The 25475-nt window shown below is 40.8% G+C and overlaps 1 protein-coding gene across 3 annotated transcripts in view; it reads left to right on the top strand.

The window, feature by feature from the left end:
- map3k7 (mitogen-activated protein kinase kinase kinase 7) overlaps positions 1 to 20385 on the top strand; it is a 33089-nt gene extending 12704 nt beyond the window's left edge. For 2 of the 3 annotated variants that reach the window (XM_084082876.1, XM_084082875.1), the window contains exons 9-18: positions 1793 to 1923; positions 3159 to 3240; positions 3415 to 3548; positions 4172 to 4325; positions 5736 to 5816; positions 10767 to 10834; positions 12486 to 12585; positions 15341 to 15402; positions 16179 to 16294; positions 17709 to 20385. In XM_084082876.1, the coding sequence (XP_083939002.1) occupies positions 1793 to 1923; positions 3159 to 3240; positions 3415 to 3548; positions 4172 to 4325; positions 5736 to 5816; positions 10767 to 10834; positions 12486 to 12585; positions 15341 to 15402; positions 16179 to 16294; positions 17709 to 17889 (1109 nt within the window). In that variant the 3' untranslated portion in view covers positions 17890 to 20385. The remainder of the gene's footprint in view (positions 1 to 1792; positions 1924 to 3158; positions 3241 to 3414; positions 3549 to 4171; positions 4326 to 5735; positions 5817 to 10766; positions 10835 to 12485; positions 12586 to 15340; positions 15403 to 16178; positions 16295 to 17708) is intronic. The other variant, XM_084082877.1, reaches the window with a different exon arrangement.
- Positions 20386 to 25475: the final 5090 nt, after the last annotated feature.

The following is a 25475-nucleotide window of genomic DNA, read 5'->3' as shown; positions in this document are numbered from 1 at the left end:
GCCGCACTGCTGAATCCGTCTCGCTGACACATTACCACTTTGTGCCAGCTTCAGGAAACCTGGGATTTAGCATAAATTAACCTATTAAGACCGGGAACGCATCTGTGTGTGTGTCATTTTAAGATTTTCTTTGTGCTATTCAAAAATAGCAGATCTACAAGCTCGTAGCGCGGCACCAAGTGCCGCGCTACGAGCTTGTAGATCTGCTATTTTTGAAAAAAATATATAGTGTTTTTTTTTTTGCACATTTTTGAATATGTATATTGTTTTAAAGCGAACAAAATATTTTGAGATGGGGGGGGTCCGCGGCCAAATACATTTTAAAAATACTTTTGGGGGTCCTTTGACATGAGAAAAGTTTGAGAACCACTGATATTATAGCAGCATAAGTTATTTTCAAAACTCTTTCAAAAAGACATTTGTAGAATCCCCCAGAAGCAAAGATTTGAGTAAAAAAAACGCTTAAAAGAAATTCAAAGATTTGCAAAAAAGAAATGTAGATCTACATGCTCGTAGCGCGGCGCAGCGCTATGAGCTTGTAGATCTGCTATTTTTTAATAGCCAAAGAAATCTAAAAATGACACAGATTCTTTCCCGGTCTTAATGGGTTAACAGAATTGTACCTGACGTAAATGTCTTGGTGTGATGCCGTAAGTGTTGAAATTACAGCGAAGGCACACAATTGGGTGCGTGTTGTCGGTGGTCTGGCACGTGGCCACCCCTAGTCAAGAATACAACCCAAGTCTTAGGCCTGTCACAATTATTACATAATCACCCTGTTACAGTTATTTGAATGTTTTTCAATTGTTAGAGTAATTATCTTTCATCACACAATGTGTCTCATCGCGACGCGTTGTGAGCTTGTAGATCTGCTATTTTCAAAGGATTTTTATGCATTTTATACATTTGTGAAATGGGACATTCTGCATAAATGAGTACTTAATACTTTTAAGTACATTTTTAATACCAATACTTTTGTACTTTTACTCAAGTAAATGTTTAATTCCGGACTTTTACTTGTAACGGAGTACTTCTACTAGAGATGCCGCGATCCGATTAACAGATCGGATATCGGCGCGATATCAGCTAAGAAATGGAGATTGGATCGCAGCGAAAATGACCGATCAAACGCTCCGATCAAACTCCAGCAGTTCTATCCAGCACTTCTATGTTCACTTCAGCAACATCTCATGTTGACTTCGTCAACGTGAGATGGACAGTATAGAGACTGTTATGTGCCGGATCGGTATTGATCGGAATCGGATCTGTTTGGATGCTGCCTGATCGGGATCGGATCGCGAAAAGCTTAATCGCAGCACCTCTAACTTCTACATTGCAGTATTGATACTTTTACTTAAGATTAAAAAAATGCTTTTACTTAAAGGAGAATTTTAGACTAAGTTTTTCTTACCTTTCCTATGATGTTATGATATCTTAGGATGAATGGTACAGCAGAAAAATGTCATAACTCCATCCCGGGTCTGCCACAGCTTAAAACGTGCACGGATAGGCCATGCGTTAGATCACATATTTGAATAGCTTTTTTTTTCTTTTTTTTTGCGAGATCTGACGTTCATAGTGACAGAACACTATGCAAAAAAAAAAAAAAAAAAAAAAACAGAAGTCTCGCCAGACGAGATTGAAATGTCGAGATTTCAATCTCGTCTAGTGAGACTTCTGTTTTTTTTTTGTTTTTTTTTTACATAGTTCTTTTTCCACCACTGATGCATGCGAGTAACTGCGCCGTGGTGTGATGGGATGTGTGTTTTTACTTGTGTTTGTTGATATTCAGGCACACGTCCTCCCCTCATCAAGAACCTGCCCAAGCCCATTGAGAGCCTGATGACACGCTGCTGGTCCAAAGACCCGTCTCAGCGGCCCTCCATGGAGGAGATCGTTAAGATCATGACTCATCTAATGAGGGTAATTAATCCTTCACAGCAAACGCTCTGTCGTCTATATGGGCTTCAATGCCATGCTGTACGATGACGTAATAATTATGACGCATATGAGACTATGAGGAGGGGAAACTTAGATTCCTTGCTCTTTTTCTTTTTGTAAAATAAAATGCCTACATTTAACCCATTAACTCATTCACTAACTCATTCACTGCCAGACTTATTTCTGTCTGTGTTTGCCCACTGCTAGCGATTTAGTGTTTTTTTATAACTTTAAAAAAACACATTTTCATTATGATCGCTAGTCCAATCGTTTCTAAACACACCGGCGATCCGTGCACGCCGCTCAGACAACAAACATTCCGATCGGGGCGGAGTCTCTCTTCTCCAGCCCAGTGTAAAAACACCATGTTTCGCCCATAGACTGTATACATGAGATGGACAAAGCCACTCCGCTGCTTCCTACAGACCGAAAATGAAGCCGATTGTTCCAAGACTGTAGGTCCGCCATCTTTCAATATCGCGTCATATCCTGGAGAATGAGACCAGACCATTATTGATTGGGTAGCTTGTCAATCAAGAGCGGGGGCGGGGAATGAATGCTATTGGTTGTGTAGCTTGTCAATCAAATCATCCCGCCCCTCCTAGAGAATAGCCTACTTTATCGTCAATTGTAAAATAAATAGGACCATAATTTAGCAAAACGCATATCCTGATGATTGAAAGGAGACTTTAAACTAGCGACTGGAAGCATATAGAATTTATGACAATTTTTATTACAGTAAGAAAATCTTGTATAAAGTTTGTCAAAAAACCCATTCACTTGCGTTAAAATAAATTCTTTCTGACACCGCAGGTCGGCGCAGGGTAAAGCAGCGCCACTCTGGCCATTTATAAGCTTCCGTGTCGGCCTCATCGTAAATATCTAAGACTTGCCCCTTGGTTTCGCCATGTGAACGGTACGGCTCACTTACTTTTTCACCTCGCCACAGACCTCGCTAAATCCCTTATGATCACGTGTTCAACTGTTTGTAGACACACAGGGTAGCTGTGTGAGTGGCCCAGAGAAGAACTTTACAATCGGCGTCATGCCATTTTCCAGTAGTAGCAGTTTCTAAACAGCGTTCCACAGCGGAGAAACACAAAGGCGAGAAAATGCTGTTTTAGAGGGGGACTTAAACAATATCTGCATTGGAGCTGATCATAAACCCAGACCATTCCAGCATGCAGTAATGCCTTTCCGTCTCTCTTTTCTTTCAGTACTTCCCAGGATCTGATGAGCCCCTGCAATATCCATACCAGTATTCAGATGAGGGTCAGAGTAACTCTGCAACCAGTACAGGTACAGTAGTAGTAGTAGTAAAAACCCATGCTGGGTGGGCTACTTATATATTTGGATGTTGGTTACTATTCTTTGGGTCATTTTCATTAGAGTTATTTCCGTAACCATTCATGCCTTTCACCATGTGAGATTGATGAGGGTGAACTTGTCTCCTGTCTCTCGGCCCGATCGCAGGTTCCTACGTGGACTACACTTGCACCAGCACGAGCAACAAAAGCGACACCAACAGGGAGCACGGCGACTCCCTAGGAAGCAATGACACTATCAAGATCACAACTCAGTTTGCACCGAACCAGTTCAAACCAAAGGCAAAATATAATTTATAATCTCCTCCTATCCTTCAAAGCCATCAAAGCTGGGTCTTTTGATAATATAAAGACAGTGGTTTTCAACCTTTTTCATATCGAGGTTCGTTATTTATTCGGCATTTGAGCCGCGGACCACCGCTTGATGAGATTTAGAGTAGACTCTCAGACCGGAAACTTTGAATATTTTGTTATCGTTGGATACGATTTTGTCCACAATTCAATGCTGTATTGATGTGGTACCAATAGATGGAGATAACAGGCAAACGTTGAACGTTGAACGTTGAACGTTGATTAAGTAATGCAGATGTTTAACAAAAATGTAACTCTTGAGAGCGTAGAATGAAACCAAATGGATTCATTTTACGCTCTCAAGAGTTAAAGATCTCTAAGGGTCCATTTGGTTAACAACTCTCCATCATATAGCTGGGGACCACCTGGAACCCCCTGAAGGACCACTGGTGGTCCCCGCACCACTGGTTGAGAACTACTGATATAAAGACAGAATATGTAGATAAATGGATTAATTCATCAATTCTCAAATTCCCATGTACAACGTGTCCCCCAAAGTAAGAGCTCCAGTTGTGTTCTTTTGTGTGTGTGTGTGTGTGTGTGCGCTCTTCCAGGGAGACCCTCTAAGGACCCTACCTCTGTCCAGAGGGGGCAGCGTCGAGAGCCTGACGTTGCGGACGCAGCAGTGCCTGCCGTCCTCCGACAACAGCAAACGAATGAGCGCCGACCTGTCGGAATTGGAGCCCAAGATGCCTTTCGCGCCCGCAGGTAATTTGCAAGCCACCTACACTGTGGCACACATAATAATAATAATATTAACTGCAGGAGCAATATCATCGGACATTTCCGTGACCTTCTTTAGAAATGAAAAGTCATACAAACTTCATTGTTATGCAGCAAAGGATTTCTATAGGAAATGCAATAGAGTTTTATTATCAGCTGTCTTAACACACTCCCAGCTCCACAGTCGAGATCCATTTCATCTGCTTTCATCACTCGGGAGGTGATGACTCACTCCATCATGCAGATGCATCCGTTTGACAACCCCCCCCATCCCTCATTCCCCCACCCCCCTACACACACTTGAGACGTTGTCAAACTAGCCTGTCGATCATCATCTCCCCTCCTTCTTCAAAGGCTGGAATTGGAATGCAGCATCCTACTGCAGCCCTGTCATGATTAAAGAAGACATTTTTTTCTATGCTTAGTTTTTAAGATTTATGTCCGAGATTTATCTTTATTTTTTTGATTAGATTTTAATCACTTTGAACCCTGTGAACGTTTGTTGACCTGGGTCCCCTGGCCGGTATATTTACTAGGTCCCTTCGTTTTTCCGCTCCACATCAAGGGCCCTATTTTCACCAGTGCCATACCCATGAATCCCTAAAATTCTTTGTCATTTTTTACTATTTTTAAAAGCATTTTCAAATAGCCAATCTACAAGCTCACAACGTGTCGATGTAGATCGGCTAGTTGTAGTTGTAGTATTTGAAAAGGTTTTTTAAAATAGTGGCATATATATATGGCAAAGACGTTTAGGGATAATGGGTAAGGCACTGACCCCAAATCTCTTTGCCGATAATGGCAGATATTGTCGATCTGCTGTTTTCGGCAAACGTTTGCCTATTTTCGCAGAACGTTCGCCCGTTTTGACATGCCCAGATTAGGCTTGCTAGGGTTCATGTGGTCAAGGATCCTTTAGTTTTTGTTTTGTTGTCCTTGTAGAATCCTTAAGGTTGGACTTTCACCAAAACGTATGTTAGATTTCTCAGTACAATCCTTAAAGTTGGGAGTTTCAAAGAGAACTCTAGGTTTTCCCCAATGTCTTGAGCATCATTGCCCTCCATAGCTATGCCCTTTTTTTTTTTTTTTTTTTATTATGAACGGCTTCTATTCAAACAGCTTTTTGAGAGATGACCCTGCTTGGAGATATTTTATTCTGTGCCTGCCTGCTCGCGTGGAAACGCCCTCCACAAACCGCTGGTACTGACAGGGTGCATGCGGCCCCCTTTTTTGCATGTCCAGTATATGCTATTATACGCTACATGCATGTGTGTCCTCCTGACCTGGAAAAAAAACGGAAGTGAGACTCTCCTCTCCGTTTTCCAGTCCAGCTTTTGTCCTTGAGTCTTGCATGCTTGTGTCGGCAGCCATGTGTGTGTATGTGTATTTTTGCAGCACGCCCACAGTACAAACGAGGCCACCGTAAAACGGCATCGTACGGCACCATTCTGGATGTTCCCAAGATCGTCGTCACAGGTATCAGTGCAGGAAACCGCGACCCACCACGGGCTTATACCTGGTTGCCTGGGGGTGTTGCTGGCTTTGACTGAACAACCAGCAGTGCTTTTTTTTTACTGTGCTCTGTCCCAGCCGCTCTCCTGCATGTCCCTCCAGATGATGCTTTATATCAGTGGTTCCCAAACAATGGACCCATTTTTGGGTTGCGAGTAAATTAACTATTTTTGGGGTTTCCTACAATTCTTTTATTAAAGGTAGGATAAGTGATATTTTTTGGTTAAAACAAAAAGTATTTTGTTAAAAGGTTAAAGCACTATATTCTGATAGTAATCATTGCTATAGAGTGTTTGTTCAGTAACAGGAGTCTCCCCGTCTCTCCAGCTCTTGAATAAACAGAAAATACATTTTCCGGTAGGTGTCAAAATCTCAGCCAATCAGGAGAAAGTACCCATTTTTAAGCTTAATTTTTATTGTGTTCCAGTTCCAATTTTGTCTGCTCATTTCTTAATGTCATCACTTCCAATTTCACTTGTTTAATCTGAATCCTGATTGAGTTCTCTATCCTGATTGGATAAAATTGAAATGAAACTGAAACGAAAATGCATTTTCTGTTTTATAAAGAGGTGGAGAGACAAGGAGACTCCTTTTACTGAACAAACACTCTATAGCAATGAGTACTATCAGAATATAGAGCTATTTAACACTTATTTTAACCAAAGAAAATCACTTACCCTACCTTTTTAATCAAAGATTTTCAAACATTAAAAATCTAAACATTTTCAGGGAAAATCTAAGAAATTCCATAAATCTAAAAACGTAAGAAATGGTGAAAATAGTGGATCTACAAGATGTACAAGCTTGTAGATCAGCTATTCTAGCTTGGGGCATAACTTGGTTTAGGGTTAATCCATGATATATTTTTGTCCGTTTGGCTCCCGGGAGACGCCAAAAGTCTCTTTTGGGTCTTGAGGATTGGGAACCACTGCTCTATATAGAGTTGGCACACAGATTTTAAAAAAAGAAAAAGCTCCGATCAAATCCGTTCATGATTCCTGACACAATTTACAATTTATTGACGCGTTTACAATTTGTGCCGTTCACAGTCAGTCTTTGGTGACATGTGAGCTTGTAGATCAGCTATTTTCACTATTGGACTACACTACATAATGGTATGCCCAAAATAGTGGCACCGGCAGTGGTTAATATATGAACATGACTTGTACTGTGTCGGTTATAATATCCTGGAGCAATGATGATGATCAAATGTGTGTTCATCCTGGAGTAACATGCATCAGAGCTGCCTCGTGTATGCCCTCTTTAGTTTGTACTTTGTGGTTTTATGAATGACGAGAGGAACGTGAGCATGAGTTAACATTCTTTCTCATCTGTTAGTCACTTCCTACTCCTCCATTCCTCACTAGGACTTAGTTTAGTGCTAAGTCGAAGAAGATAAAATCACAATGATGGAGTTATTTGAAAAGGCACACAAAAAAGAAAGATCATTCGTGTTTGTATTAAGGCTGGGCAATATGGACAAAATCATTTTCCACCAAATACTTGTATTTAAGTTGTGACGATAATATATTGTTGCGATGATATAACATTTTATTTATTGATAAAAAATAATGGCATACAGTGATGCGTTCTAAGCTGGTACAATGGCTATTTTTTTAAATATATATTTCAAATGATAAAATAAGGCTTAACTGATTAAAACAAGGAAAAGACGACTCTTTTGCCATATCACAATATCCACTATATTGATATATATTGCCCAGCCCTAATATGTAGGTTACATTATTTTAAAAATTAAAACAATTGTGGGAGAAAACTAGGCCTGTTCTAGAGCCCTTGGAGTAATTTAATCAGCATATTGCATTAGATGGTGGGGGGGTGGAGGTATGGTGACACGGATGGGAAGATTCATAACTCATGGACTTGTATTTTTTTTCTCTCGGTCATCTTGCTGGCTTGGCTACAGATCATGGGGAGAGGGGAGTAAATCAGGAGTGCCCCAGCTCTCTGCATTTAAGCTTGTCCTTGCCTTTCATGCATAGAGGACGTTGTGAAAGCTTGGCTAATTTTCTTTCTTTTTTTTTTTCTTTTACCACACATACACACTTTTTCTCGCTCTCTTTACATCCATTAACTTTGGAGGGAAAAAAAAGTCATTTTGATTAATTTCGTTCACATTGAGGGGTCAGAGCTATTATTACTTGCACAGATAGGGGATGAAAGAAACGGGGACAGCACTGGATGTCAAAAAACTGGCTTCTATTTTGGAAGCTGCATGAGACGCGCTGAATGAGTGGCTAATTAAATCCAGTGACTGCGGGAGGCGACTGACGTGCGGATGTCAGTAGGATGGACATTATCTCTGCATGTGCGTTGTGCACACCTGTATATTGTCATTCTTTCCCAGGTTGCATAAATCCCATTTTGTTTATAGTTTTTTAGAAGTGATGTTTCAAATTTCAAATGAGAAGTTATATGTAGAATAGACTTTTTCAAATACTTCGTTGGGATGAAAAATCGAGAACCCACATTTTTCCACATTTCCATTTAAATTGTATGTGAAAGGAGCACAATTTCTTACATTTAAATTGAAGTCCAAATAATACTGGTTTATTATAACATGAAGGAAAAGTTGCTGAGAAATGCAGCGTAATAGTTATTAGCGGGAGAGATCTGTAAAAGCAAGCACTTGTTATGATTTGTTTGGAGTGCCTATTTTTTGACCTTGTGTGTTCTTTGTATTGCACCATTGCCAATGGATCAAGCCTGTAATACCGAGGCTAAAAAAGTATTCATGACTTGTACAATAAGTTGATTCAAAACATCAGGGATTTATTGTCTTAGTCCTATGAATGTACTCCGTTATGTCATAGTGAAAAAGAAATGGTAACATTTATGTGGATGGAAAAAAAACCCGATATATCAGATGTGTAATATTTAATTCAAACATCTTAAGAATATTCAGGAATTTTTAACAGTATTTTCCTGTTGGATTAGGTTTAATTTAGTCTTTCTTTAGTCTTTCTTACTAATTGTAAGAGTTGAGACAAGTGGCCTATTGCACCAGCTGTGCATGAATTACAACTAGGCCTGTATAAAATGTGAGTGCTTACCAAGTCGAGATTTACGCAAGTAAAGCTTTGTTGTTGCTAAATATTTACACCTACTGACTACTAGATGTCAACACTGATAACCTTAATCAACCAATACCATCACATATTTTAAACTAGGTCTGATGAAATGGGCATAGTCTAATGTCAAACTGGCATAAGTGAAGTTATCTAAATTCAATTAGTCTTTCACTAATCCTACATTATAGGCAACATTGCGTGTTACACATTTTTGGTCGGGCCCAAGCAATGACTAATGAAGCTAATGTTATATAATATATTGTAGCAATAATGGAAGGTTGTATTTCTTCTCTAAGAATTATAAACCTAATAACAGTACAAATAGGATAGATTTACCTTAGATTTAAGTCTATTATAAATGTTAATAGCGTAATTGAACTAATAATTGCTACATGCATTCGTTAAATGCATACATACATCTACACACACAAGACAAAGACATGTATTAACAGCGAAAAGACAGCTAAGGTTAATAATTTGCTGCGGTCAGATGAAAATTAGTTTGGAACTTGTGTTGGATTGGTTGATAGTGACTTCTGTTTTGACATTGTTGATTGCTTTTCAATGGGACACATCTGTCGAGCTTTACTACTGTAGCTATGACATTTAAGTTTGAATGATGCAAACCAATTTAGCAAATCACTATTTTGAAACTTAACTAGAACTTAATAATGGATTTGAGAATCTCTGCTGCAACCTGATCCTTATCCTCATAATACATCTTAAAGGGACTTTAGTATGGTGGACTCCATTTGTGCTTCAATTATGGATTCCTGTCCCTGAGCTTTTAAAGAACATGGAAATCTATAGATTCCAAATTTTATTATGAAGGAACATGGACATTAATCCGTATAGCACCCTCTGTATTCTTGCATGATGTGAGGGAGGACATGTTTCTACTTTCTATGAAAGCTCAAGGTTTGAAGAGGTTTAATAGAGCACCGAAGTCTGACGTAAATTACACATCCTACCTGGGTCGCGGTCCCCCCCCGCCCCACCCGTTCTGAATTCCCATAGACGTCTTTAATATCGCGTCAAATAAGAACTGTGTTCCAAAAATAAACAAATGACCCTGGTGATTTTACTCTTATGGATATGAAGCATCAACTGACGGTGAGAAAACGCTAATGTTCCGCCAAATTAGTTCGCCAGAAACGGACTGTTTTAAATATGAGTTACTGACAATCATAAACGATACAGGGCCACCTCCCTGACAATATCGAGACAGTTTGTTTATTTTTGGACCACAATTCTTAAATGAGACGATTCTATGAGACCCAATGTTATTCTCCATAGAGAAATTACTTTACGAACCAGGGGATGGACGTGTGACGTCAGGACTTCTGTACTCTATTATCGTGATCACCCTATCTAGCAGAATCACACTCCTGTCTTTGTGCCTTCCCCAAAAGCTTTGTCCCTTACACCCTGATCCTCAAAATAGCCTCACTCCCGGCCCCCCCAACCCAAACAAACCACTATGCAAACACCATGTCCCACAAAGTAGACTCAACTATTCATGCGGTGTCTCTGGTCTGCAGCGTTGTATACGTATGAGTGATGTGCAGTGTTTGGAGTGTGGTGGGTGTTTCTGCTGTGGTCGTATTAGAGCCGTGTCACGGCACATGTTGACAGGGCCGGGGCGTAAGGGTGTTAAAAAACCCCAAGCAGCTGGCCTCTGCGGATCGGGATTCTCCCCATCTCTCCCCTCCCCAACAACCAGACATGGACACGGCTCCCCGTTCATCTTGAACCCTCTAGTCGGTCTCATGCTTTCTCTCCCTCTTTGTCTATATTTGTTGTCCCTCTGTCCCGTCCACAGCCACCTACGAGGCCCAGAGACGTCGATCCGTGCAGGACTTACCGGGGATAGGAACAGAGTCCAGCCAGGTAAGCTGCAATGGAAGAGTTGAGTTTTTTTTTTAAAGTTTTTGATAAGTGAGCTACAAAAAATATATATTTGTGGAGCCTACAGTGTATTATTGGGACAATGAGCTAAACATTTTATATTTTTTGCCGTTCTATTGATTTTAGCTTGTTTTAAGGTTCCGATTCTACAAAACGCCTTCTAAATCCCAACAGTTTTCTGAAAAACTTAAGTTTCTATATCACTGGTGCTCAAACATTGTCATGTCAAGGACCCCCAAAATTATACGTATTTGGCCGCCGACCCCCATCTCAAAATATTTTGTTCCAGGGACCCCCCAGAAGCAAAGATTTGAATTAAAAATGTTCCTTAAAGAATACATATATTCAAAGATTTGCACACATTTTCTTGTTTTTTCAAGATACAAGCTTGTTGCGCGGCACTCGTATACTCGCGTATATCTGCTATTTTTGAATAGCCAATAATGCTTTTTCGCTCAAATCAAATGACACAGATGCGTCCCAGGTCTTAATGGGTTAGTATAGAGCATAGTAGAGGCTTATCGTATAAAAAATGTCACTCTCACATCTTGTAGCATTATATTCATAAGACAGATGTGCCAGTTGCAAAAACAATAAGTTCCCAATACTTGCAATACTCTCTGAAGGTTAGTTTTGAGACAATGGTTTGGGCTCTCACAGCTGGAGAGCATATCCAAAACATAAAGAATGTATCCCCCCCCTACCCCCCCTATTTCATGTTTTGGATGGATTTGTGATACTGATGCCATTTAATGAGAAGGGAGCTTCTCTCAAAGGATTGGGATGTGTGCTTCGTGAAGTGAAGCAATTCCTCTGTGAGAAATGTTTGATATGTCATGGAAGAGGAAGACATTATTCATGTAGGAACGCTACCTGCCACTCCACACACACACCACGTGTGCGCAGATAGACAACCTTCAAACTGTCGCATAACACTCCCTTATCTAACAACGTTCTCTCCTGTCTTCCCAAACACTAGTCTCTTATTTATTTAAAATGAACATCTAAACTCTGCACAGTTGCCAAGTTCATTCCAAGTTCACAGAAAAAACTCTGCACAGTTGCAAAGTTCATTCCAAGTTCACCGACAAAACTTGAATCTCGGCATGGAGAAATGTTGTATAAAATTGAAGAAGATATGTTTTGCGCTTCGGTGCCAAGTGCTCAATTCCCAGAGGTGTGACAGCATGACTGCTCATAGAATGTTTAATTTCCTCCGAGGTACCATCTATTAGACATTTGTAATTGCGTGTAGATTCAAGATTGAGAGTGACAAAAATGTCACAAATATCAAAGTCTTTGGTATATTGTCAGTGGATGCTCTCAGTATAGACTTTGGGCTTTTGTTTTCTTTTTACACGCATCGATGCAATTTTTGCATTTCTTTTTGCATTACCTTTAGGGATGCAGAATATTGAAACTTGCCGATAACGATGTGTTCGTGGTCATTTGCTCAGAGACACAGTAGACACCGTAGCCATCATCTCCTGTGTCGGTAGATTAACAAGCTCTTTCTACACCAATACAGTTGGCACATAATTAATGCCTATCAGCATGACGTATCGTCCACCAACTGACAGATGTGATTGGCTGTCCCAGGTGACTATGACACAGTGTTGCCGTCCTATTGCAGGGGAGCAGAAACAGCAGCAGGTCGTCCAGTCCCAGCGTGAGGATGATGCCGCCGGATAAGAACAGCAGTAGAGGCTACTTCTCACCTGATGACCCCACAGGTAGACACGCCCGCTTACTCCCACCTGCCCAATTTCCCAGGAATTCCTTCAGAAAGTCTCATTGGGAGAGGAGGTGTGGAGGAAATGGAAAGATTGTTCATGACACTTACGATATGTGCAAATATTTCATAACCATAAGCCAGTGGTTCTCAACCTTGTTCAGGCTGTGCCCCCCCAAAATAATCATATTTGAACTGGGGACCCCCCCACCCTTGTTTGACTCAGGTTCCACAGATAAATATTGTGAAAATAGCAGATCTACAAGCGAGGCGTTGTGAGCTTGCAGATCGGCTATTTTCACAATGTTTACCTCTTTCTTATACTAAGGTATTTGACAATTTGGCCAATTTTAATAGGATAGTTTGTTGATTACCTTTGCAGTTATGGTATTTTTTCTTTATTGTTGTGCGGACCCCCCTGGGTGGTCCCGACCCACAGGTTGAGAACCACTGCCCTACGCTAACACGGTCAGTCCGAGTGCCGAAGGCCAGGCCAGAGTACACGGTCAGTCCGGGCGCAGAAGGCCAGGCCAGAGTTCAAGACTTAAAATCTATTTTTATGCCTTTTTCCTCTTTATTTTTATGCCTTTTTCCTGGTGACACAAGGCGCATGATACCTATGCCTCTATTTCTATCTGCTAATGGCTCATACATTATGCAAACCAGACCAACCCAAGTGCAGATGGCCAGGTCGGACGTTAAGTCGACTTTTATATTATTTCTATCTCAATTAGTGTTGTCTTTGTTTCATCCGTATGCGGTGCTGCTATGATAACTGAATGTCTCTTGCTAAATAAAGGATCTATCTTTTTATCTATTTAATAGAACAAAATAGTAATGGATGCATTAGAGTTTTTCCTAGACTGACCTTTTCACTTACATCATCACACATCTATTAAGCATTGTTGGTCCATTTTGTCCTGTTCACATGGATTGAAGTTCTCCATCGTGGCCATCCGTAGAGGCCGTGTATGAGATGGGTGTAGAGCCGCCAAAAGAATAAGTGTGCTGGCGGGCTTACAGTGCAGTGGTGTGGACGAGTGGTCTACAGTTGACCCCAGTTGTCAAAACACAGCCTCCTCACTAGTCAACAACAGGCAGAAAGAGGTCACCACATACAAAATGATCGGTTGCTATCAATCTAACTTAAGTCTAGAGACTATGCGTGCTAGTTGTCAAGTAACCGGGCCGTCACCAAAGGGCACCGACACAAGTTCTGAATGATAATACGGAATCTTCATATACTGTAGTTTTACATAATTGTTCTAATAGTTTTTGGAAACGGAGCACTAGGTCTGTGACCTGACAAAAATCTTATGTTTTTTGCTTTAATCCCTGAGTTTCTACAAAAAAACAGAAGTGCTATATAGACCAGTAGAAAATTAAGGTTTTACGTTTTGTTCACTTTTGACTCAGAATGTATGACTAGTTTGGTACCTCAGTCAGTCCCACAACAGTCAGTGTGACCCAAAACGGACATGGAAGACAGAGCTGACTCCAAAAGTCAGTCCTCTAAGACCACTGGTCTTAAGACTAAGAGGAAAAAGGATCCTGCTGTAGAGACCAAGTCTTAAGATGCACACTTTTATTTTCGGCCATTCATTTTATTGTCTACACCCCTTTATACAGTATGAATTGCTATATTTTGCATTTCATGTTCATATACTTGAATTACTTTGATTGTTAAAAGCTGCCAACAACCTCCATATAACCCGCATGGTTAACATGAATGACAAAAGGGAAGGTTGACTTTTACGGCTGTATGTATTGATTGATTGATTGAAGTTGTGTCATGCTTTCACCACTACAGCTGTAATGCTGTCTGTGTCGTTGCGGCTGGTTGTGTAAATCTCTCCCGCAGCGCTCCAGACATTACGTAATCTTCAGCAGTGATTGAAGGCGTGTCACCCTGAGCCAGGGCGGTCAAGGAAGAGGGGGGGGGGGGGGGTGGGTATTCTGTTGTAAAATGACATGTATGTCATTGATAACCCTGACCCCCGTGTATGTAGCCCTCATGGCAAAGACAAATCCAGGTTGTGTGTTTTTCTACATCTCATAGCAGTGGTTCTCAAACTTTTTCATGTCAAGGACCCCCAAATTGACACTTATTAGCCCGCGGACCCCCGTTTGAAAAGATAAGCCAGGGACCCCCATAAGAGAAGATTTCTACGGCTCTAGCAGTGATTCTCAACCATTTTAACTTCAAAGGACCCCCAGTTCGACATCCATTAGGCTACGGACCCCCATTTAGTGGCATTTCTATCTCATGGGACCCCTATTCATATTGTAAAATCAATGTTAATTTAACTTTGAGAGTGTCCAAATGGAACCAAATGGACCCGTAAGGGTCCATTTGGTTCCATTTGGACACTCTCAGAGTTAAAGACCCATAAAGGTCCATTTGGTTCCTATCCATCATTTAGCTGGGGACCCCCTGGAACCCCCTCAAGTACCCCTGGGGGTCCCCGGACCCCACTTTGAGAACCAATGTCTCATAGCATAGGAGTGGACGGAAGTGAATCTTTTCGGGATGACGCCATGTCCGTCTATTCCTTCTCTCGCAGTCAAGGGGATCATTCATAGGTTGCGGAAGAGCGCCCTCTAGCGTAATTTCTGAAGCAAATTATTTATTCATTTTATTGACGGAAATCTCTGTCAATGGCAGGGAATGTGTTAAAAGACATGGCCTGAATAGGGATGCTAAGGTTCATGTGGTCAATATGTCAATTTACAATGTAGCATTTTCTTTTTTTCAGACACTAATGGCTCAGACAACTCCATTCCCATGGCCTATCTGACCCTCGATCACCAGCTACAGGTAGATGGCTCTCTCTCTGCGCCACCATTACGATAACTTGTTCATTCACGTTCCCTGCTTCTAGTGTCAAGGGTCCTGCTCTCTGCCACGTGCCGTCATCCTAGCATAAAACAATCCTCCACCCATGCTGTTTAAACCTTTCAAACCGGGAACGCATCTGTGTCATTTTAAGAATTCTTTGGCTATTCAAAAATATCAGATATACAAGCTCATAGCACGGCACCGAGTGCCGTGCTATGAGCTTGTATATCTGATATTTTTTTGAAAAATCGTGAAAATGTGTGCAAATCTTTGAACATATATATATTTTTAAGCGAAGATTTGTAACTCAATTCTTTGCTTCTGGGGGTCCCTGGAACAAAATGTTATACAAATGTTCGCTTTAAAAAATATATATTTGAAAATCGTGACAATTTGTGCAAATCTTTAAAAAATAGCAGATATATAAACTCATATTGCAGCACCGAGTGCCACGCTATGAGCTTGTATATCTGCTATTTTTAACAGCCAAAGAAATCTAAAATGACAAGAGATGCATTGCCGGATTGAATGGGTTAAGCAAAGTCAACATTATAATGCTAGGCTTTTATTCATATGTTTAGACCTGACAATCTAAAATGTTGATCTAAAAACTGAAATGGTATTCTAAGTGCCACATTGGCAGTGAGACATTTAGTGTGTTCTTAAGAGCTCTGATTATGCTTATTAATAATATATAGTTTGCAATATGGTCCATCTAACTAGCTTAAGCAATTGATTTGTATCTCTATTTCCAGCCCCTTGCTCCCTGTCCCAACTCCAAAGAATCCATGGCTGTGTTTGAGCAGCATTGCAAAATGGCCCAGGAGTACCTAAAAGTCCAAACGGAGATTGCCTTGCTTATCCAGAGAAAGTAAGTTGAAGCGCTGTCGAATAATCAGTGCCATGTAAAGACATTAGAATTTTCCAATGTAGTTTTATTTTTCTTTGTTTTTTTCTAGTCAAACGAAGATCGTATTAAACATTGTAGATGAATACAAAAATGAATACAAACATTTTCGTATTCAATTCTGTTTAAGAAATGGATGTACTTTTACAGTGTGGCTATTTTGTTTTGGTTTATTTTATTTCAAAGTGAAATATCCCTTTAAGCCAGTATTCAGCTTCTGTAGTACCGTGTCTGTGCTCAGAGACTAGGGATGAGTTAAGAGTTTTTCTTTTCTATTTTTTTGTGCCAGTCTCCAAATGTCATAGGCCAAATATACTACAGGACAGTAAATGGCTCTTGATTTATTGTTCACACTGCCCGGCTGTTGGACATTTAAATTTAAACTATGAGTGAAGAGAGGGGGCGCTGCAGCCCGCCACACACGTCACAGACACACTTTTTCACTTTTAGTGAGGACAAGCTTGCGGAAGAAACCACGTCGCTAATCACTAAGATGGTATGCTTAGGCCGTGATGGTGTCATTTTGATTTATTGTCTGCCAGCTGAGCCAATCAACGTTAGGGATTATTCTCAAGTGCCTATTTTCGTGCGGTACCTAGTCATTTTAATGATCCAGTCCAGTGACAAGAATAACATTATTTATTTGTTTTACAGTACAACAGTAAATTGTTTGATATATACACAAACACATGCATGCATGACATTGTTTACCACAGAATGCTAGCAGCATAAACAAGGCCTTCTCAAAGCTCCGTCAGATCGGAAAATACATTTTAATGTCTGTGTGCCACGCGAAAGCAAATTACCAAATTTACAGCCACTGTAAGAATCAGAATTGGAGTATATAGGAGAAGAACTGTTTGACTAAAATCAACTCATTTTCACTGGCTGTCACTGTTCAATCTCACACATAGAATCAGCATTTTCAGGCTGCTCACTGCTACTTTGCTGTTGCATTGGCCTTATATGCTCATCTTCCGTTATAACTATAACGTCCTTGTGAAATTGACACTTTGGTTCTTTTTTGGAAAGATTAAAGGGGCCGACATTAAAATGGACCCCAAATTCATTAACAAGCAATTGGATTTTGAATCTGTTAGGTGAAACCGATTTCAAATGCCTACAATGTTACCTTGACGCATTCAGTTTTTTTTAATGAACCCACATATTCATCTACAAAAAAAAGGTTTTAAATCACAGTTTGGGTCAGACTGTTATCCATTGTAGAGTAAAATAATACTAACGCAATGAAATCATGACTACGTTTGCAGTTACTCTTTAACTAAAGTGCAAGGGTTTTCTAGCTACATTGGGCTGATGTTGTGCTGCTATTTGCGCGTGTGTGCGCGTGCGCGCGTGTGTGTGTGTGCACGTATAGGAAGGAGCTCATCGCCGAGCTGGATCAAGACGAGAAGGACCAGCAGAACACGTCCCGCTTGGTGCAGGAGCACAAGAAGCTGCTGGAGGAGAACAAGAGTTTGTCCACGTACTACCAGAAGTGCAAAAAACAGCTGGAGCTGATCCGGGTTCAGCAACAGAAGAGACAGGGCACCTCATGATCGGACCCCCCCCAAAAAAACGTCCCACTTTCCTTCCTTCGCCTCGTCCTCGTCCCCCCCTTCCCCATTTGTGCAGAGACACATGAGGTGACACCCCCTCCCCATACCTTTCTCTGTACTGTCCAAGGTTAACAGAAGTCTGAACTTCAGACTCTCCCCACGAGACCTGCACTAGATATATAACACTACCCCCCCCCCATCTCGACGCGTTCTACCGTCTCACCCCAGATGGCACCTCCCCCCCGTCCCCCCCCGATCCAACCGGTGGACCCCTCTGTTGTAAAGAGACCTGTTAAACTGTGCTCCTCCTCCTCCTCCTGTCTCCTCCTGCATGATATTGACCCTTGACTCTTGTTCATCATCAGCGAGCGACGATGGGAGATGTTGCGCTCAGTCCGGGCGACAACGATAAGCCAGTCCTCCTTCTCAAAAAAAGAAATGTCCATACATACATTTGCACAGCTTTCACAGGAGATAATGCTCTGTGACGGCAAGACCAAAACAATCACGCCATCCATCCCCATCCCATTTTGAACCCCTCCCCCACCCCCCCACCCCCCAAAAAAACAAAACCATGCTGTTATGTTTTGTGTGGCCCTTTAGGCGTGATTTATACTTAGTTGGCGCTGCGGTCGTCATGTCAACAAAAATAGCTGATCTACAACCTCACATTGAGCTTGAAGATTGTCTGTTTTTTTTGGTGTACAACACCCCACGAGCAACTCTGTATAACTCGGTGCTATATATAGGGCAAAAAGGGATGTCTTTAATGTTTCTATGCGTTTCATCATGTTGTAGGTGGACTTTTTTTCGGGTCAGAATGTCTCTGTAGCTGCGAGGAACTGTGCAACAAAAAAAAAATCAGTGTCCACTGGGTAAGGTGACATGCGAATGTGGGGGGCGTTTTGAGTGTGTTTTTACACTTGTTTTTGTTCATCGTTTTATTTTTGTGCTCTCAGGGCCTCCAAAGGGCCAGTGTGTATGTGTGTGTGTGTGTGTGTGTGTGTGTCCCATCCTCGCACTGTCCCTCAAGTCAGTGGATGGCTTGCCCCCGTTTTTGACCGGTCCTTGTCAAGCTCGACAACGCCCGGGACACAAAGTCAGTCCTTGAGAAATGTGAAAAGGAAGACGAGGCTTTTTAAGACAAAGTTGTAAATCCTGTGCAGAAGATGTATTCGAAGCGCTCGCGAGAATTTCTTTGTTTTAATTGAGGTTGTTTTAACCACTTAACCATTTTAAAAACCCGGTGTCCCTATTCTGGCCATGTCATATACCAAGTTTTTAAAAAAAACGTTCAAAAATAGCAATAGCATAGTGTATGGTGAAGTAGAATCTCGCGTAGCCAATTATGACCGAGACCTCCGCCTACCAATAGATCTGGTGACGTCCTAATTCAGTGCAGGTGGCTAGAACAGTGTAGAAAAACCTCGGCTAGCAAACCTACACCTACCGCTTTTGAAGACCAAATCTCGTCACCGCCTTAAAGTCTTTGCATTGGTTCTTCAATGCCGTTTTTTTCCCCCTTTTTCTTTTAGCTCTGAAACATTTCCGCCCAGTTCAAGCCCATATATTGAATTTAGATGTCACCCGAACATACTAGTAAGACGGGAGATCTCAGACATGTCTGGCTATACCTGACTAAGCCCTATATATTTACTAATGAGTGAAAATGGCTCATGTACAAGCTCACAACGTGTTGCATTGCAGCGTGATTTGAGCTTATAGATCTGCTATTTCCTACTATTTTAAAAATTAGAAAAGAAGAAAATGCAACAAAATGTGGCCACAATGGGGACACCAGCATTACTTTGGTTAACGACCTTTTTATGCATATATATACACACGTATACTGTATAGCTTATGCTTTCCCTTTCCTTATTGTGAGCTTGAGCCCTTACAGAGACCCATCATACCTGTTGACCCTTATCGTTGGTATTTGATTTATGCTATATATTCATTATGAAGTGGGATGTATCTGCAATATGATCTGTGTGCATCCATCACGGCTGTGGAAAACAAACTATATGACAGTGGGGTGTGTTAACAGGCACAGTTGGTAACCTGGGTTTAACCCTCAAACAGGGATGCAGTGTTTATAATTTTGCTCTTAATGTTTTATGTTTGTTTTTTTAAATGACAACTATCTTACTTTGCTCCCGGTTGGAGCAAAGTAAAGGGAATGTGGTTGAATTAACCGAAAGGTTAATTCAAAGCATTTTTATCAAAACTTCAGTATTGTTTTGTGTGTTTGGATGATTATTTTTGTCTTTTCTATTCAGTAGTTCACTTTGTATGATATTAGCTAGGGTTGCCATTTTTTTTGCATTAGAACATATTTTATCTGGTATGGGAATGCTGTTATTGACAAAAGCAGAGGAAGCCTGTACCTCCATATAAAATATATTGTTTGTATTTTTAGTTCACATGATGCCTTAGGATTTGCCTGCATTTTAAGTGCTTGACTTGTTTTTCTTGCGACGTGTAGACGAGGAGGAGGAGGAGAAAAAAAAAAGAAGTGCAAATAGGTTTCACCTGTTTTTAATGTAATGGACACTTTGTTTGTACAATGGGGTTTCTGTTTCAAAGATCCCATTCATGCCCCCCGAGAGCACGTATGGTCAAAGGAATTAAAAGAACAAGCTTGCAGAGGTTATCATGCTAGATGAATCGATCTTCTCAGTGGCTTTTTATTATTTTTTTATTTTGAAAGAAGAGATGTTTGCAAAACAAGGAGCTTTTTCAAGCTTACTTTTAATGTTTCATTTCTGTTTATCCCTCGGAAAAAAAAGTTGCACAATCATGGTCGAGCTGCACAATGTTTCCCGGTTCTGCACGACGACAACATCCAAATGACGCATTTCATACGAGCAATTTTCTTTTAAAAGTGCAAACGCTTGACTAGTAAGACTTGTCGAGACGTTGCACCCGTCATACGCCTGATTTTATACTTTGTTATACAACAGCGGTGTTGCGGGGCCTAAAGTAGCAGATCTACAAGCGCAAAAGCGTCGTGACGTGGCCCGTTTGAGCTTGTAGATCTGCTTTTTTTTCGCCGCTGAACGCGGTCGTACAGCGGAGCATAAATGAGGCATTAGTTAAATGGTCAATATGAATTAATTTACCATACTGTTTCCAATTTTTTTTCTTCCCTAAGTTATAAGGAGAATAGGAATGTTACGGTGACTCTAAGGCATTAGAAAATAAACTGAATGCTGAAAAGATGTGCAGTCTTTCGTGTGTGGATATTTATCACTGAAGAGAATGTTTACTATTTATACTATATATTGTCATTGTAGTATATTACTATGTTGGTCTAATTAATGGCTTGTTTTCGCTGTAAACTGTACCACAACTAAATACTACCAAAACATTTCATTGTTGCAATGTAGGCCTAAAGTCTTGAGTGATTTTCATCGGAGGGTTTACCTGTTTCGTGGCATAGACTGTAGCTCATCCTTTATGTTAAATCATTTTACAGCCCATTCACCTTCCCTGTAAACTAAGTCTTATCTGGCGAGCACATTAGATTATAAGTGTGTACAGCACGCAATATAATTGTCTACCTTACACGGTAAAATCCTCAGTATTAACTTTTATATAGTATATCAATTTAATGAAATGGACCCATTTGGTTACTTTTGTACACTGTTATGTAGTTACATATTGTATATACAGTAGTTTAAGACATTTTTACTGTGTAGTACCTAACTTCAACCAGGAGGTGGAGTGAAAGACTCAGCCATCGTTAGCACTCGGGAGCCCCAAGGAGACTTGCTGTGTTTCTCAGACAAAGAAAAACAGTTCTTTCAGCTCATAGAGTGGTGGAATGATCAAACCTGATCCTCATGTCATGCCATAAGGTCCAGGCTGACCTACTTTATCGATTGTGTGAATAGCCACTCTTTTGAATTGAACTGGTGATTTATCTAATGCAAACATGGCTTCAGTTACAACAAGCCTTTGACCCCATCTGGTCAGTGTTAGTCTGATAGCGAGGGGGTGGGGGGGGGGGGACGATCCATTTCTTTGTCAAACAAGGAAATGTCTTCCACATCTTTACAGGTTTATGTTTCACATTTGAAATGATACCGTTCCTGCTGACAAAGGCTTTGTTTTGCGGGGCCTCACAATAAGAGGTTATCTGTTTAGTCTGCTTTTTGAAGTTGACAGCTAAATGGGGAACAATGAGTCATTTCATTGTGGAGAAATGATGTCATGCTCCTTCTCCAGCCAGGTATTGTGTGTGTGTGTGTGTGTGTGTGTGTGTGTGTGTGTGTGTGTGTGTGTGTGTGTGTGTGTGTGTGTGTGTGTGTGTGTGTGTGTGCGCGCGCGTGCGTCTGCACTCCAGCTTGGCCTTGTTGAACTGGTGAGCGCTTGGTGGAAGCATAAGGAACAGAGCACATTGTTGCCATCCTCGTCCTTTTGTTCTCAGAAGGACGTTCTCACTTAGAGTTTGGCCTGCTGTGGCAGGTAGGAAGTAGGTGGTGAGGGTTTGTGTGTGTGTGTGTGTGTGTGTGTGTGTGTGTGTGACCCTGTGTGTGTGTGAATGACCAAGACCGACATCTTGGTTAGTGCGGTTAACACAGTTTACTGGTTTGTGTGTGTGTGTGTGTGTGTGTGTGTGTGTGTGTGTCTTGTAGTTGTAGATTCTGACAACTTAACTTTTGCATTATTTGTTCCACCTATGAGCCTGGCGATATGGACCAAATCACCAGCAAAAACCTCAATATCGATATTGTGACAATATCGTGGGGCTGACCATTGGTGATTTCACAAAATATTTACACAATGAGATTTTTGATAAATAATCATCAGTAATCGCCTATATAAATAAGTGGGTAAAGGCAAATAATAGAACAGATAGAACAGTCAGGTATGTTCAGAACATGACACTATGAAATGCAGCCTTTGAAACCAGGGGAAAACAATTTTGCCATATCACAATACTACAGTATCCAAAATCCCAGATGATATCTCATATCGCAATATCAATATAATATTGACATATTTCCCATCGTTGGTTCCATTTTATCTATCTATACAAAGTCCAAATACACTGTAAATCTTCAGACTTTTTGGTAACTGTAAGATGATGTACAACACACTTTTATCTGAACAAACGCATATTGTCATTATTAGTCATGTCTAGAGACGTGTGTCTTCGATTGAAGTGCAACACCGAGGCAATATCATCCGTCTTCTCCCTTCTCTTTGTGAGGGAAAGTTATGTTGCACTTGAAACGTGTGCATTCGATTTTTATCTATGGCATGGTAGCCATGGAAACTGGATGACATAAATAGGCTAGCGGTGGTGAGAGAGAGATGGTGAGCAGTTTTTAATAATGGACAGAATTTGGGTCATAATATCTTGTATGTTGGTCTATAAATTGCTACTGCGTGTGCCAGTTAGGATTCCATTAATCTGCGTGAATCCCCCGTCGACCTTCAAAAGTGGCTGTGGGCTTTTTATTTAAGAAACCTTCTGACTTCCTCTCCTCCTGAACAGATATTCAGAGATGTTAGGAGGAGGGGGGGTTAAATGCGTGTGTGTCCCAGTCTGAGCATGTTTACTCTGTACTCACATGTTTTACTTAAGTGAAAGTATCAATGCTGCAATGTAGAAATACTCTGTTACAAGTGTATGTCTGGAATTCAAAATGGACTTGAGTGAAAGTGTTGCTATCAAAATGTGCTTAAAGTACCAAAAGTAAAAGTAATTAATTGTGCAGAATGTCTCATTTCACAAGTTTACACATGTATACAAATCTTTTGAAAATAGCAGATCTACAAGCTCACTATGTGTCGCATCGCGAGCTTGTAGATCTGCTATTTTCAAATGGCCCAAATGTATATAGGGAGTGGTTAATGTATGTTTTGTAATGATAATCAAAATCTACAACGTAACTGGTAATTAAAGTTTTTAAAGAACTGTAGTGGAGTAAAAGTACAATATTTGCATCTGAGATGTAGTGGAGTATAAGTAAAAGTACAGAAATTTGGAAATACTCCAGTAAAGTAAAAACAAATACCTCCAAATTGTACTTAAATGCAGTACAAATGCAGTAAAATGTTCTTAGTTACTTTACACCACAGAGTCTGAGCATTTTTGTTTACCCTGTACCCTCTTCTTTTGTTACGTAATTACATGACTTCCTTGTATCTACAGTTAGGCCATAAGGACTGTAATTGGGGTCATGAATTAATTGATGTGGAGAGGCGTTCAGCCCTGTCATTCTTCATTCACAATTTCACCACGGGTTTCAACGACGCGCTAATGAGGGTGAGGCGAGGGAGTGTGTGTCAGCAGCATCTGCTGCATTTTAAACAAAAACCTAACTGCCTGACAAATATTAGCTAATTGTTTATTTTTTCACTCGAAAGAACTGCATTCTTTATTGAGATGGCATAGGCTACTGTAGGCCATTTTGTACACATTTTCATTGTGTTTAATTTTCAGTAATGACAGCCCCAGAGGACATCCACAACCAAACTTGTCAGATGTTGTTTTATTGTTATATGTTTGGGACTCCGGATGAACGTTTGCATCATTGCTAACTCCGACATATTTACACTGCATTCCCACTCTATTGTAGGCCTACTGTATGTAGGTTTGTTGCTGTGTTCATTCCTGTTCTTTCCTTCCCAAATAAACAAGTGAAGTAAGTTCAAATTGTAGAAATAGAATATATAATTATACTCTAGACTTTTCATTATCTGTCATCCAAAATGCTTTTTTTTTTGGTCAACATCCATGGGATGTTCTGTTGTGATCCTATCTATTCTGTTCCTTATTCTGTTCCTTTCATCAGTCCATGAAAAGGAGCGATGCTGTCCAGTCCTCACAGTTAGACGTGGACACCACCGGAGCAAAAAAGGATGAAGCTCTCTATGCAGCCAAGAGGTGATGTACAGTACAATGCAATGATTCAATTCCCACTCCACTTTAAAAGACACCGAGATGCACGGATGCATAAAAGGTGTCTCCTGAGCATCATACGCCATTGTATGAATAGCAGCTGGAATTCTGGGAAATAAGGCTCTTGACGTGAAATGATATTTGCTCTCGCCGTTCACCTGCCTCTGCTGTGTGTGTGTGTGTGTGTGTGTGTGTGTGTGTGTGTGTGTGTGTGTGTGTGTGTGTGTGTGACAAACCATTGCATCATGCTGTGAAATCACTGAGAAAAGCGATGAGGTGTCTTCCACCTTGCACGGCCATTCGTGAATAATCAGTGGTTCTCAAAGTGGGTTCTAGTGACTCTCTGGGTTCCATTTAGGGGTTCTAAATTGACCCTTACAAGTCTGTAACTCTGACAGTATACAAATGGAACCAAATGGACCCTAACGGGTCCATTTGGTTCCATTTGTATACTGTCAGGGTTAAGGGGAGACCTTCAAATGAAAAGGTTTGAGAACCGCTGTTCTAGATGCCCTCAGGTTCAGGACGACCAAGAGAAACAAGAGCAGAGAGACGACACAAAAGCCTATTGTAGGTTTTCCTTACAACTCGGATACCTGTGTTTACTCCAGAAGCTATACGAATGAATCCACATCAACGCGATAATTCATAATGTAGAGAGTACATCTAT

The sequence above is a fragment of the Gymnoscopelus microlampas genome (assembly GCF_963454915.1).
Source record: "Gymnoscopelus microlampas genome assembly, chromosome: 16".
NCBI lineage: Eukaryota > Metazoa > Chordata > Actinopteri > Myctophiformes > Myctophidae > Gymnoscopelus > Gymnoscopelus microlampas.
The sequence above is the reverse complement of the archived record's forward strand: the minus strand, read 5'-3'. Positions and strand labels throughout refer to the sequence as shown.